This window comes from Ahaetulla prasina, chromosome 4, assembly GCF_028640845.1.
Source record: "Ahaetulla prasina isolate Xishuangbanna chromosome 4, ASM2864084v1, whole genome shotgun sequence".
NCBI classification, from domain to species: domain Eukaryota; kingdom Metazoa; phylum Chordata; class Lepidosauria; order Squamata; family Colubridae; genus Ahaetulla; species Ahaetulla prasina.
This window is the reverse complement of record NC_080542.1, coordinates 7,326,216-7,337,922: the sequence shown is the minus strand read 5'-3', so window position 1 is coordinate 7,337,922 and position 11,707 is coordinate 7,326,216. Positions and strand designations below refer to the sequence as shown.

Genomic DNA, 11,707 nt, shown 5'->3' with positions numbered 1-11,707 from the left:
AAAGATCATGGATCAGCTAGCAAAACCACAAGGGGGTATTATTTTACTTGATGCTTCTGGGGGCACAGGGAAAAACATTTTTCACTAATTTAATTCTCGTCAAAATCAGGGCTTAGGGTGACGTTGCTCTTCCTGTCTAATACAGGATTGGGATAAAAAGATATCCAGGTAACGTCGGATTATCAGCTAGTTTCATATAAAATCAGAAACAATCCTATTTTAGTATACAAAGGTAGGTCATTGTTTTATGATAATAACAGACTCATCACCGTTTACTTCTTATCAGCTGTTCCTTAGTATTCAGTTCAGACTTTAGAAGAATGATGTAGCATTTGGGGGAAAAGATACAACCCAATAACCCACCACTGGAAGCTAAGATGGAGAAGATCTCCACAGCTACCATATACTTTCCTTTGGTGCTCAAATAGGTGGGAATAAAAGACAACCAAACACTACAAAACACCAACATGCTAAAAGTGATAAATTTGGCTTCGTTGAAAGAATCTGGCAACTTCCTGGCTAGGAAAGCCACCATAAAGCTGATAAGGGATAGGAAACCCATGTAACCCAAGACAAGATAAAACATAATGGGGGTTCCTTCATTACATTCTACTACAATTTCCCCAGGGATTGAGTACATATCTAAATTTGGGAACGGAGGTGTGTTGGCCACCCACACAATACAAAAAACTGCTTGAACCAGAGAGCAGGAAATGACAATTGAGTTTGACAGTCTTTTCCCCACATATGTCCTCATCTTGGATCCTGGCTTGGTGGCCATAAATGCTACCACCACTGTAATAGTTTTGGCCAATACAGAAGAAACTGCGATGGAGAAGATGATGCCAAAAACAGATTGTCGAAGAAAGCAAGTCGCTTTCCTCGGTTGTCCAATGAAGAGCAAAGAAGACAAGAAGCAAACAAGAAGGGAGATAAGGAGAAGGTAGGTGAGATCTCGGTTGTTGGCTTTGACAATAGGGGTCTCTCGGTGCTTCATGAATGTTCCCAACACCAACACTGTGATCAAAGAAAAGGAAACGGCCACCGACATTAAACCGATTCCTAAAGGTTCATCGTAAGAAAGAAAGCTTATGGTTTTGGGTATGCATCCATTCTTATTCTTGGTAGGGTATTGATCTTCTGGGCATTTGATACAATCAATCATATCTGAAAAAGAAAAGGAAATATTGGATGGATTTATTACACCTAATTGGAAACCACTTCTATTTGGACCTTGATGGGAAGATAGACTTAGCCATTCCTAATTGACCTCACCCCATTCCTAAGAGGTCTATAAGGGGCGTGCATAAGAGCACAAATGTGCCTACCGTTCCCTGTCGTATTGTTCATCTTCATTGTATCCAATTAATATAGTTATTACATACTTATGCTCATATGCATGCTTATATATTATATAGTTATTTCATGTTAATGCTTATATATACTGTTATGACAAAATAAAAAAAATAAAAAAAATTGGACAACAGTTGATAAGATATGATATGACATTAGGAAACGAAGATGGATATTTGATCTCAGGACAAACTATTTTTTTAATTTTTTTAGGATGATTTGGGATAGATAAGATACCTTGGTAAACTTTCTAATGAGTGGATTACAATAACAGTTTGTTAATAGAGAGTTTTGAAACTTTAATCTTCTTTTGTTTTATTGTCATTATTTTTCCTGTTAAATATTTTATCACTAATATAATATATAGAAGACAGGAGTGGTGCAGTGGCCTAGAGATGGAGCTCTTGCCTCACAATCAGGAGGCTGTGAGTTTGATCCTAGGTAGAAGCAGATATTTCTCTCTCTGGGCACAATGAGAATATATCTGCTAGACAAAACTCCTCACTGGCATCAGGAACGGCATCCAGCCAGTAAACACTCTGCTAGCTCCATTCAGTTGCCCAGACTCCACTCCGCAAGGGATTATGGGGTTGTTAAACAATGATGATGATTTATAGGTCAATAATTTGCATATATACTAATTTAAGCCACCCTGAGTCTTCGGAGAAGGGCAGGATATAAATGCAAATAAAATTTTAAAAAATTAAAATTCTCTCCCTACTCCTTTGGGAAGGGTGTTGCAAAATCTCCATTCCCACCTCCTCCAGGGGAAGGATACTGCAAAATTCCCATTCTATCCCCACTCCTGGGGAAAGATATTGCAAAATCTCGGCAGGTTCAGTGGGCGTGCCTTGGTGGGCGTGGTGTGGCTTGCTGGGCATGGCAGGGGAAGGATACTGCAAAATCTGCATTCCCACCCCATGCTGGGGCCAGCCAGAGGTGGTATTTGCCAGTTCTCTGAACTACTCAACATTTCCACCACCGGTTCTCCAAACTGCTCAAAATTTCCGCTACTGGCTCTCCAGAACCTGTCAGAACCTGTCAGAACCTGCTGGATTTCACCTCTGGTGTGAATTACTAAATGTCTCAGGTGACCACAGAGGTACACAGAAAGCATGGGAGGATGAGATTTTTTTTTCATTTAGTTTTCTTTTTTTCCCTACCTTTTGATTTGATGTTAGGTAGTAAAGTTCCAGGGGAATCTCATGAATGCAAGAACAAGGGGACACTTGGTACTTCTTTATCTGAAATAATGCTGCAGGTAGTGCTGTGAAATATAATGCATTACCTACCCTTCAACTTTGAGATCTTCCCTTCTGGGCACGGTGAACAGTCATAACAGCAGAATTTATCCTTCTCTCTTTTTTTCTTCTGGTAACCTGGAGGGCAAGACTCAGTACATACGGAAATAGGTTGCACCTGCCACATTGAAAGAAGCAGCAACAAACTGCTTAGAAGAAACAAACCAAGAAAATATGCCGCAGAATTTAGGTATTCACAGCTACTATTTACAAATGAAGTGACATCTGGGTAGTAGACATCTAGAAATCTAATTAATAATAATAATAATAGTAATGGGGATAGTAAACCATGAGGCCATCTTCACTGTCTCACACAGCATTTCCCACTTCAGCAATCAATATGAAGGAGCATCATGGATTGCTATTATTTTCATAATCTAGTGTCAACTCTGAAGTGAACCTGGCTGGGGCCATTTTGGAGGCTTCAGGGTTGTCACAATGCAAAGATGAAATAGGGAGGGGGAACATTGTTAGATATTTGCATTTGCATTTATATCCCACCTGTTGTGTCTCGTCTGATCTCACCGCAGCCGGGGCCTTCTTATCTGCTTCCGAACACGGAGGAATGTCCTAGTATGCCTCCCGGCCCCAGCCCTGGCTCCATGCCCAGACAGGCTGAAGAGGAGGAAGTATCTCCAGGCCCCAGCTCTGGCTCCATGCCCAGGCAAACGGAGCAACTAGACCCCTCCCCCTCCTCCACAGCATGTGAGCCTGAGGGAGGTCAACTGCCAACAGCTGCAGACTGGAGTGACCCTCGTGTCAGAAGACTTGATAGACGGAGGCAACAGAAGGAAGGGAGGGGCAGGCCTGGATAAATGCTGAGTCATGGAGCCACACCCCATGGCCTATATAAAGGACCTGCTTTCTGGCATTTGCCTGAGTCAGGCAAAGTCTAAACATATCTTGCTGAAGTCACTTTCTGGTCTCCTGCCTGCCCTGAGGACTTTGCTCGGACTTTGGCAGAGCTTCAGAGGCACGCCTGATTCGGATTTCCCTGACCTGGCCATCAGCGGAGGAGTGGGACACAACACCGCCCTTCTCCAAAGACTGGGGATGGGGGTTTTATAGCCAAAACAAAATAGTTTCCTGTGGGAACCAAGGACATTCCAGCTGGTGGCTGGAGAGAAGAGGAGCAGGGATGAAATGGTCCTGGTTCAGTCCGGTTCTCCCGAACCGGTAGTCAAAAAAAATTCTCATGATCAGGTGAGCAATGCACGATCATCTAAACTTTTTTAAAAATTTTTTTAGCATTTTTTACTACCAGTTCTCTGGAACCAGTAGTAAAATGCTTTTAAAAAGTAAAAAAAAAAAAGGTTCTGACGATCATCAGAGCCTTTTTTTAACTTTTAAAAGCATTTTTTTATAAACTATTTGAGCAAATAGGTTGTAAAAAATGCTTTTAAAAGTAAAAAAAGGCTCTGACAATCGTGTGCCACAGCTGTGATTGTTAGAGCCTCTTTTTTTACCTTTTAAAAGCATTTTTTTAGAACCTATTCAGGTGAATAGGTTGTAAAAAAATGCTTTTAAAAGTAAAAAAAAAGCCTCTGACAATTGCGCACCACAGCTAATCACACACACTCATCCCGCATGCTGTTCTACTTACCCCATGCCTCCTTTTGGTTGGCACTGTGTGAACGCACACACCTCACATTTGGTGCGTGATGTGCACTTCGCATGCATGTGTGCAGCACATGTTTAGGGCACAGCGTGCATGGACAGCCAGCGAACCGCTAGTAAACTGATTCAGATTTCACCACTGAGGAGGAGTCTGGTTACCAGGTGACCAGCCAGTACCTTGATTGGACAATGTGACTGATTGTTTGGGGAAAGGGGGAACTTTCAATTTATTTATTTTTTTGTAACTTTTTTTTTATTTCTTAACAAACAAACATACATAAAACCATTTTCAATTCCCATACATTGCGTCGGTGGGTTGATCTTCAATCCTTTGTGCAGGTCACCATGTTTATTATAATTAATTATCTAATCTTTTCTTTTCTTCCCCCCCCCCCCAATATATCTCTCAACCATATAATCAATTAATCTTTTGGTTAGCCATAATATATCATTCCCTCTGTTCAAACCAGCGTTCATAAGTTAATATTATACATTTCCAACTTCGTTCTCTAAGATCAATTATATCATTTTATGTATTCAGCTTTAGTTAAATCTCTTTAACATATTTCCCTTTCTAACCACTGGTAAAAAAGATCCCAAATTTTATAAAATTGTTTCTCTTCCTGTTCTCTAATTTCGAATGTCAATTTACTCATTTCTGCACATTCCAACATTTTTCTAATAATTTCATCTTATGATGGTAACCTTTCATTTTTCCAATTTTTAGCAAATACAATCCTAGCTGCTGTCAAAACATTTACAATCAAGTATCTCAATTCTCTATTATATGTTTCAGATATGATTCCCAATAGAAAAACTTCAAGCTTAAAATCAATCAGGTGAAAACTGATTGGAAAACAGCTGGAACCATCAGAGTCAGTTTTCACCAGTTTTTGCAAATATGATATCTCCAATAAAATTGTTCTTTGAGGAATCTCCTTGCCTTGGAGTTCTGCTTTCTATGGAGTTATTACTTGGAACCCTGATATATAGTTAATAAAAATCTGGAGCTCAAATTAATGAATGAATGACTCAATCAATCAATCAATCAAATCAGTTGTCTCAATCCAAAACTTATAAAATGAAGAGGTGAGTAGTGATATTCCTTGATGAAGTTGATGACATTTTCTCTTCTAACTCAGTCAAAGTTTAATTAAGTTATGGAAAATGTGATGAAACCATCTAATCTATTTATCTATCTAAATTTAAGAACAGCTTCCATATATATTAAATATTATAGAGCAAGATAAACATAAACGATGAAACTAGACCATGACAAACTAGACAGGAGGAAAGTTGATTTTTTTTAGCTATGATGCTGGTGAAGGCTCCTGCACATCCCTTGGACAGCAAAGGTGGGAAAAAAAGCAAGTATTGGAATTGGAATTGCGATGGCTCATATCAGACATTCCTCAATCATACCAAAAATGTTAACAACGACTTAACACTATATGTTCACAGAAGATAATGTTGAAAAAGCCCTTCGCTACCTGAAACCATCATTATCTATTGGACCAGATGAACTATGTGCATACTTTTTAAAAAAACTTTCAATTAATATAGCTGAGCCCCTAAGCATAATCTTTAATAAAGCCTTCACGACTAGTTCCCTTCCAAAACTCTGGTCTCTAGCCACAGTCATCCCTATCTTCAAAAAAGGAGATCCCAGCCTAGTTGAAAATTACAGACCTATCTCACTATGTTGTGTCTTATGCAAAGTAATGGAATCTATCATAAACCAATCCATTACACTCCACCTTGAAACAAACAACCTTCTCTCTAATAAACAATTTGGTTTCAGAAAAAAATTGTCTTGTAACTTACAACTTCTCCACTGCAAAAACATATGGACTACCAAACTTGATCAAGGAAAAGCAATAGATGCAATCTACATAAACTTCTGCAAAGCTTTTGATTCAGTAGTACATGATAAACTTCTCCTCAAACTAAAATCCTACGGCATTTCAGGACCTCTTCACAATTGGATAAATGCCTTCCTGTCAAACAGACAACAAGTGGTCAAAATTGGCAATGCTCTATCAAATCCTGTTCCTGTCAAAAGGGGGGTTCCCCAAGGTAGTGTTCTTGGACCAATGCTCTTCATACTATACATAAATGATCTCTGTGACCTTATCTCAAGTTATTGTGTTCTCTTTGCTGATGATGTCAAACTATTTAATACCACTAAATACTTCTACCCTTCAAGAAGACCTTGACTTTGTTTCCGATTGGTCTAAAACTTGGCAACTCCAAATTTCAACCAGCAAATGCTCAGTCTTACATATTGGAAAAAAGAACCCTATCAACAAGTATAAGCTTGATGGTCATTACCTTACTGACAACCCCCACCCTGTCAAAGATCTTGGAGTTGTCATATCAAATGACCTAAATGCCAAAGCCCACTGCAACTACATAGCGAAAAAGGGTCTAAGAGTTGTAAACCTAATTTTAAACAGCTTCTTTTCCAAAATCTCCACACTACTAACTAGAGCATACAAAACATTTGCCAGACCTATTCTTGAATACAGCTCATCGATCTGGAACCCATACCACATTTCCGACATTAATACAATCGAACGCTTCCAGAAATATTTTACTAGAAGAGTTCTTCTTTCCTCCGAAAACAACAAAATACCTTATACCACCAGGCTTGAAATCCTGGGATTAGAAAATTTAGAACTCCGCCGACTTCGACATGACCTGTGTTTAACACACAAAATCATCTATTGCAATATCCTTCCTGTAAAAGACTACTTAAGCTTCAATCGCAATAATACAAGAGCAAACAATAGATTCAAACTTAATGTCAACCGCTTCAAACTTGATTGCAGGGGACTTCCTGTTTGGCACCGTAGGTGATGGCGGTGATCTTTACGATCACCAACCTCTGGATTATGTGGAATCGCTAGGACAGCTTAAATCTGCTGTCCAGCGGTTCGAAAAACCCCCTCTTCGGGAGAAGGAGAAGGGGTGAGCTGAGGGCAGAGGTTGAATTTCCCTAAAGCCCCTGAGAAAAAAGGGGTTTGAAGGGTTAAGTTCCCTCCAGCAACCCGAAGAGCTCCAGATCCGAGGATTCTTCTGCTTTGGCGGAACCAATCACCACGACCAAACGCCGAGATTTATTTTGGACAATAAAGGATTATACCGGACAGAACGAAAGTGGGAGAACTTTAAGCAAGTAGCCAAGCCGATTCCCCGATACTTTGTAACAAGCTTGAAAACAGCAAGAAAATGGAGGCGAATTGTTAACAAGTTAACGAGTGGAAAGCGAAAGTGATACTTTCAGCGTGTGCCTCTGCAGTTGGTAATTTGCATGTTACTTGCTGCTTTAACTCTTTGCTGCCTGCTGATAGAATCTAGGAGATTTTTAAATACTGCTTTAAAAGACTGTGTTTCTCAGAAGTTAAGAAGATTTAAAGTGAATATTAAGTTGGAAATAAATAAATAAATAATTTTATAGAAGATGGCAGCCAAACAATTAAAGTCTACTGTAACAAAGAGCTCTGGAACTTTATCAGCTGGTGCCTCTCCAGCTCATACAGCAGAGACTAGAACATTGAATTTAGAGGCGTTACAAGAGAACTTAAAAGGCTTTATAGAAAAAAAATTTAAAGTTATAACTGATGAGATGTCTGAAATGAAAGAGCAGATATCAGAAATTCAAGTGGGAAATAAAGAAGTTAAAGAAGGATTTGTAATGGCAGTACAAAGTTTGGCAACGAATGTGATTTTATTGGAAGAGGAGGTTGAAGTAATTAAGCAACATAATTCAAAATTAGAAAATAAAATGGATGAATTTCAAAGTAAAATGGAAAAGACAGAGGATGAAATAGTTTTGATACAATACAGAAATATGGAATTTGCTCTTAGAATCCGAGGTTTGAAAGAAAATAAGGAAGAGAATTAAAGGGAAATTTTTACTGAAGTATTTGCTGAGATATTAGCAGCTCGTCCAGCAGATGTGGCTTATCAAATTGAAAAATATATCGTGTGAATTCTTGGATAGCAAGGCAAAAAAGTTGCCAAGGGATGTTGTTATTTATTTTACAAACAGAATAGTGAGAAATCAGATTTTGCAAGCTTCATATAAGGGGAGAAGATTCAGATTGCTGGTCAAGATATCTTGATATTAAAGGAAATTCCACCAAAATGTTAAGGGCTAGGAAGGAATTTGCCTTCCTGGTGAATGAACTTAAAAACATCAGATTGAATATAGATGGGATATTCCAACTGGTATAATAGTATATTATGCAGGAAAGTACATCGTTCAATACAGTTGGAAAAGCAAGAGAATTTTATGTTGAGGTATTAAGTTGGAAGTCTTCCCCATTGGAAGCTAGAAGAAGGAGGCTGAAGTGAAGGAAAGAGAAGTGAAGCAGGTACAAGAACAGATTGTGATGGAAGAAGATTTATTACAAGTGTTGGAAATACCTACGACGGGTTTAGATTCAAAAGAACAAAGGCTGACTAGAGCTGCTGCTAAACGCAAGGAACAAGAGATGAAGGCACAACAACAACTGGCAACTACTACAATGGAAACAGTGGGAGGAGCAAGGCCTAAAGTAAAATGTGATCTGCGGCTGGTGTTCCAAAAGTTTCCTTTGGCCGATAATGGCAATTAAACTATTATCTTGGAATGTTAATGGCCTGAATTCACAGAAGAGAAGGAAAGTATTTTATTATTTGAAATAATTTAAAAATGACATTACCTGTTTACAAGAAACACATATTAGATTTTGTTAAATGTTGGAGATGCGATTGTGAAGATGCTACTTATTACCATATATGGTGGACTTGTAAAAAAGTTAAAGTATTTTGGATTAAAGGCTGGTGGATCATGCAGAATATTTTGAAAAGAAGATTAAGTTTACTCCGCAGTTCTTTCTACTAGGAATAATTATGGACTATACAGCTATAGAGACTAAATGGATTTTGAACTTAATAACAGTCGCAAGACTTTTGATTGCTCAGTATTGGAAGAAAGAAGAATTACCTACAATCGAAGAATGGACAAAACAAAACAACAAATGGACACTCAAAGTATCAAATCTGGCAGAGATGACAAAATCTCCGCTTACTTGAAAGACTATATACTAGAAAAATATATTTTAGAATGGAAAATGTGGATTGATTATATTTAAAATAAGTATCAGATAAAAAAAATATCGAATAGCATATGAGTAAATTTAGGAAATATTTTGTATTAGATATATTTTTGAAGGAGAGAATTGAGAGTGTGACTAAGTGTGGTGTGACTAAAGATTATAATTTAGGAATTATTTTGGATTATGATTGTTAGTTTTGATACCCTGCATTTTGTTCTGGGAAGTCGGGGTGGGGGTGGGGGTAAGGGGAGGTAATTGGGGGTTTGGTAGAGATGGAGTGATGGTTAATGTACAGGGATTATTGAAGAAATATAATTAATGTAGGGTCGGGTCTGCATAGTTACCATTTTAGAACGGTGGGAGGAGAAAGAGAGAGTAGGAGGTAGGAAAGAGGAGAAGAGGAAGGAAGAGGGATAGTAGAGGGAGAAGGAAGGTGTAGGGTGGAGGGAGGAGTGGATGTAGATAAGAGAAGGAGAGGAAGGTTTGGAAAGTAAAAGAAGGTAGAAGAGGGAAGAGTGTTAAAAAGGGTGGTGGTGACTGGGCAAGCCCGACTAATTGTATATAACTGTACATTGGATGAATTATTTGATATGATTGTAAAAATAAAACTTTTTATAAAAAAAAAAAAAAAAAAAAACTTGATTGCAGAAAATATGACTTCTGTAACAGAGTTGTTAATGCTTGGAACTCATTACCTGACTCCATAGTCTCTACTCAAAATCCCAAAATCTTCAACCAAAAACTATCTACTATTGACCTCACCCCATTCCTAAGAGGACTATAAGGGGCGTGCATAAGAGCACAAAAGTGCCTACCGTTCCTGTCCTATTGTTCCCTTCATTATATCAAATTAACATAGCTGTTGCATACTTTTACTTATATATATATATATATATTTCTTTTATGATGTGTTGTTTTTTATTTATGACGATGTTTCTGGATACTGTTGTGACAAAATGAGTCACTCAGAAACAAACTTCAGCTCTTAATCAGTGGATTTGCCTGTTACAAAGAGACACAGCAGCTCTCGCTGTCTTTTATATCCTGTGGGGTGTGGCTCAGCACTTCCTAGGCCTGCCCCACCCCTGCTTCTGTTGTTCCCTCCTCTCCTGCCTACGAAACCTAGGATCCAACCAAGCCTGATTGCCATCAGCTGGGTCTGAAGGCGTGGCCTGGGGGGGGAAAGAGTCAGGGGACGGAGGCCTCATTATCTCTTCCACCTGGCCTGTTTCTGACTCCTGGAGCTGAGCCAGGGAAGCCGGTGCTCCCGAGGTAAGTCCTGACGGCCCTTCCCCCTCACTAACCAAGTCACTTTCTGGCAGCAGGCCCGGCTCCAAGTCACTTTCTGGCAGCAGGCCCGGCTCCAAGTCACTTTCTGGCAGCAGGCCCGGCTCGGGGGGCTCAGACACAACACTATGGGAGACATGAGAGGAGTCTTCCAATATTTGAGGGGCTGCAACAAAGAGAAAGGGGTCGAACTATTTTCCAAGGCACCTGAAGGCCAGACAAGGAATAACGGATAGAAACTGAACAAGGAGAGATTCAACTTAGAAATAAGGATAAATTTTCTGACAGTAAGAGCAATCAACTAATGGAACAGAAGTTTCCTTCAGAAGTTGTGGGAGCTTCATCACTGGAGGCTTTATTTATTTATTTATTTATTTATTATTTAAATTTTTATACCGCCCTTCTCCCGAGGGACTCAGGGCGGTTTACAGCCAGATAAAATGACAGTACTATTACAAAATAAATACTATTAAAATACCACTAAAAAACTTATTCAAATTGGCCGCAATTAAAATTTAGCAAATAATAAAACCCATTAAAAACCCATTCAAAACCCATTTAAAACCCCTTAAAAACCCACGAATTTAAAAAACTAATCCAGTCCTGCACAGATGAACAAGAAGAGATTGGACTGCCATTGTTTGAAATGGTATAGGGCCGTGTTGGCGAACCTATGGCACACATGCCGGAAGGGCACGTGAAACCATCCCGTGCCAAATGCGCAGCCTCGCCGGCTCTTTGGCATGTTCCTGTGCTCAAATGCGTGCCGGTCAGCTGACCATCATGCGTGCAGTGCCAGCGGAGCCTGGAGGTGTGGCGGTCCATTTTGCACGCGCAAGCCAGCATCCGGCCTTGTTCTGTTTCCCTCCCCCAATACTCCCAACAAAGAGTCAGTCAAAGGCCTCCTCTTCTACTTTATTTACATAGAAAAATGTCCTGGCCACGTCTACCCTCGGGCCTGCCAAGTTTCTGGAGATAACGAGGAAATTATAGATAAGGCCAGAATTACTCACGAATATATTCTTCCCTCCATTGATACAGATT

At 39.4% G+C, this 11,707-nt stretch overlaps 1 protein-coding gene across 1 annotated transcript in view; it reads right to left on the bottom strand.

Moving 5' to 3' along the window:
• Positions 1–265: 265 nt before the first annotated feature.
• Positions 266–11,707, bottom strand: part of LOC131196970 (vomeronasal type-2 receptor 26-like) — a 28,660-nt gene continuing 17,218 nt past the window's right edge. Inside the window, exons 4-5 of the mRNA XM_058180499.1 lie at positions 2,646–2,772; positions 266–1,167 (exon numbers count right to left, since the gene is read on the bottom strand). Of these exons, the coding sequence (XP_058036482.1) occupies positions 266–1,167; positions 2,646–2,772 (1,029 nt within the window). The remainder of the gene's footprint in view (positions 1,168–2,645; positions 2,773–11,707) is intronic.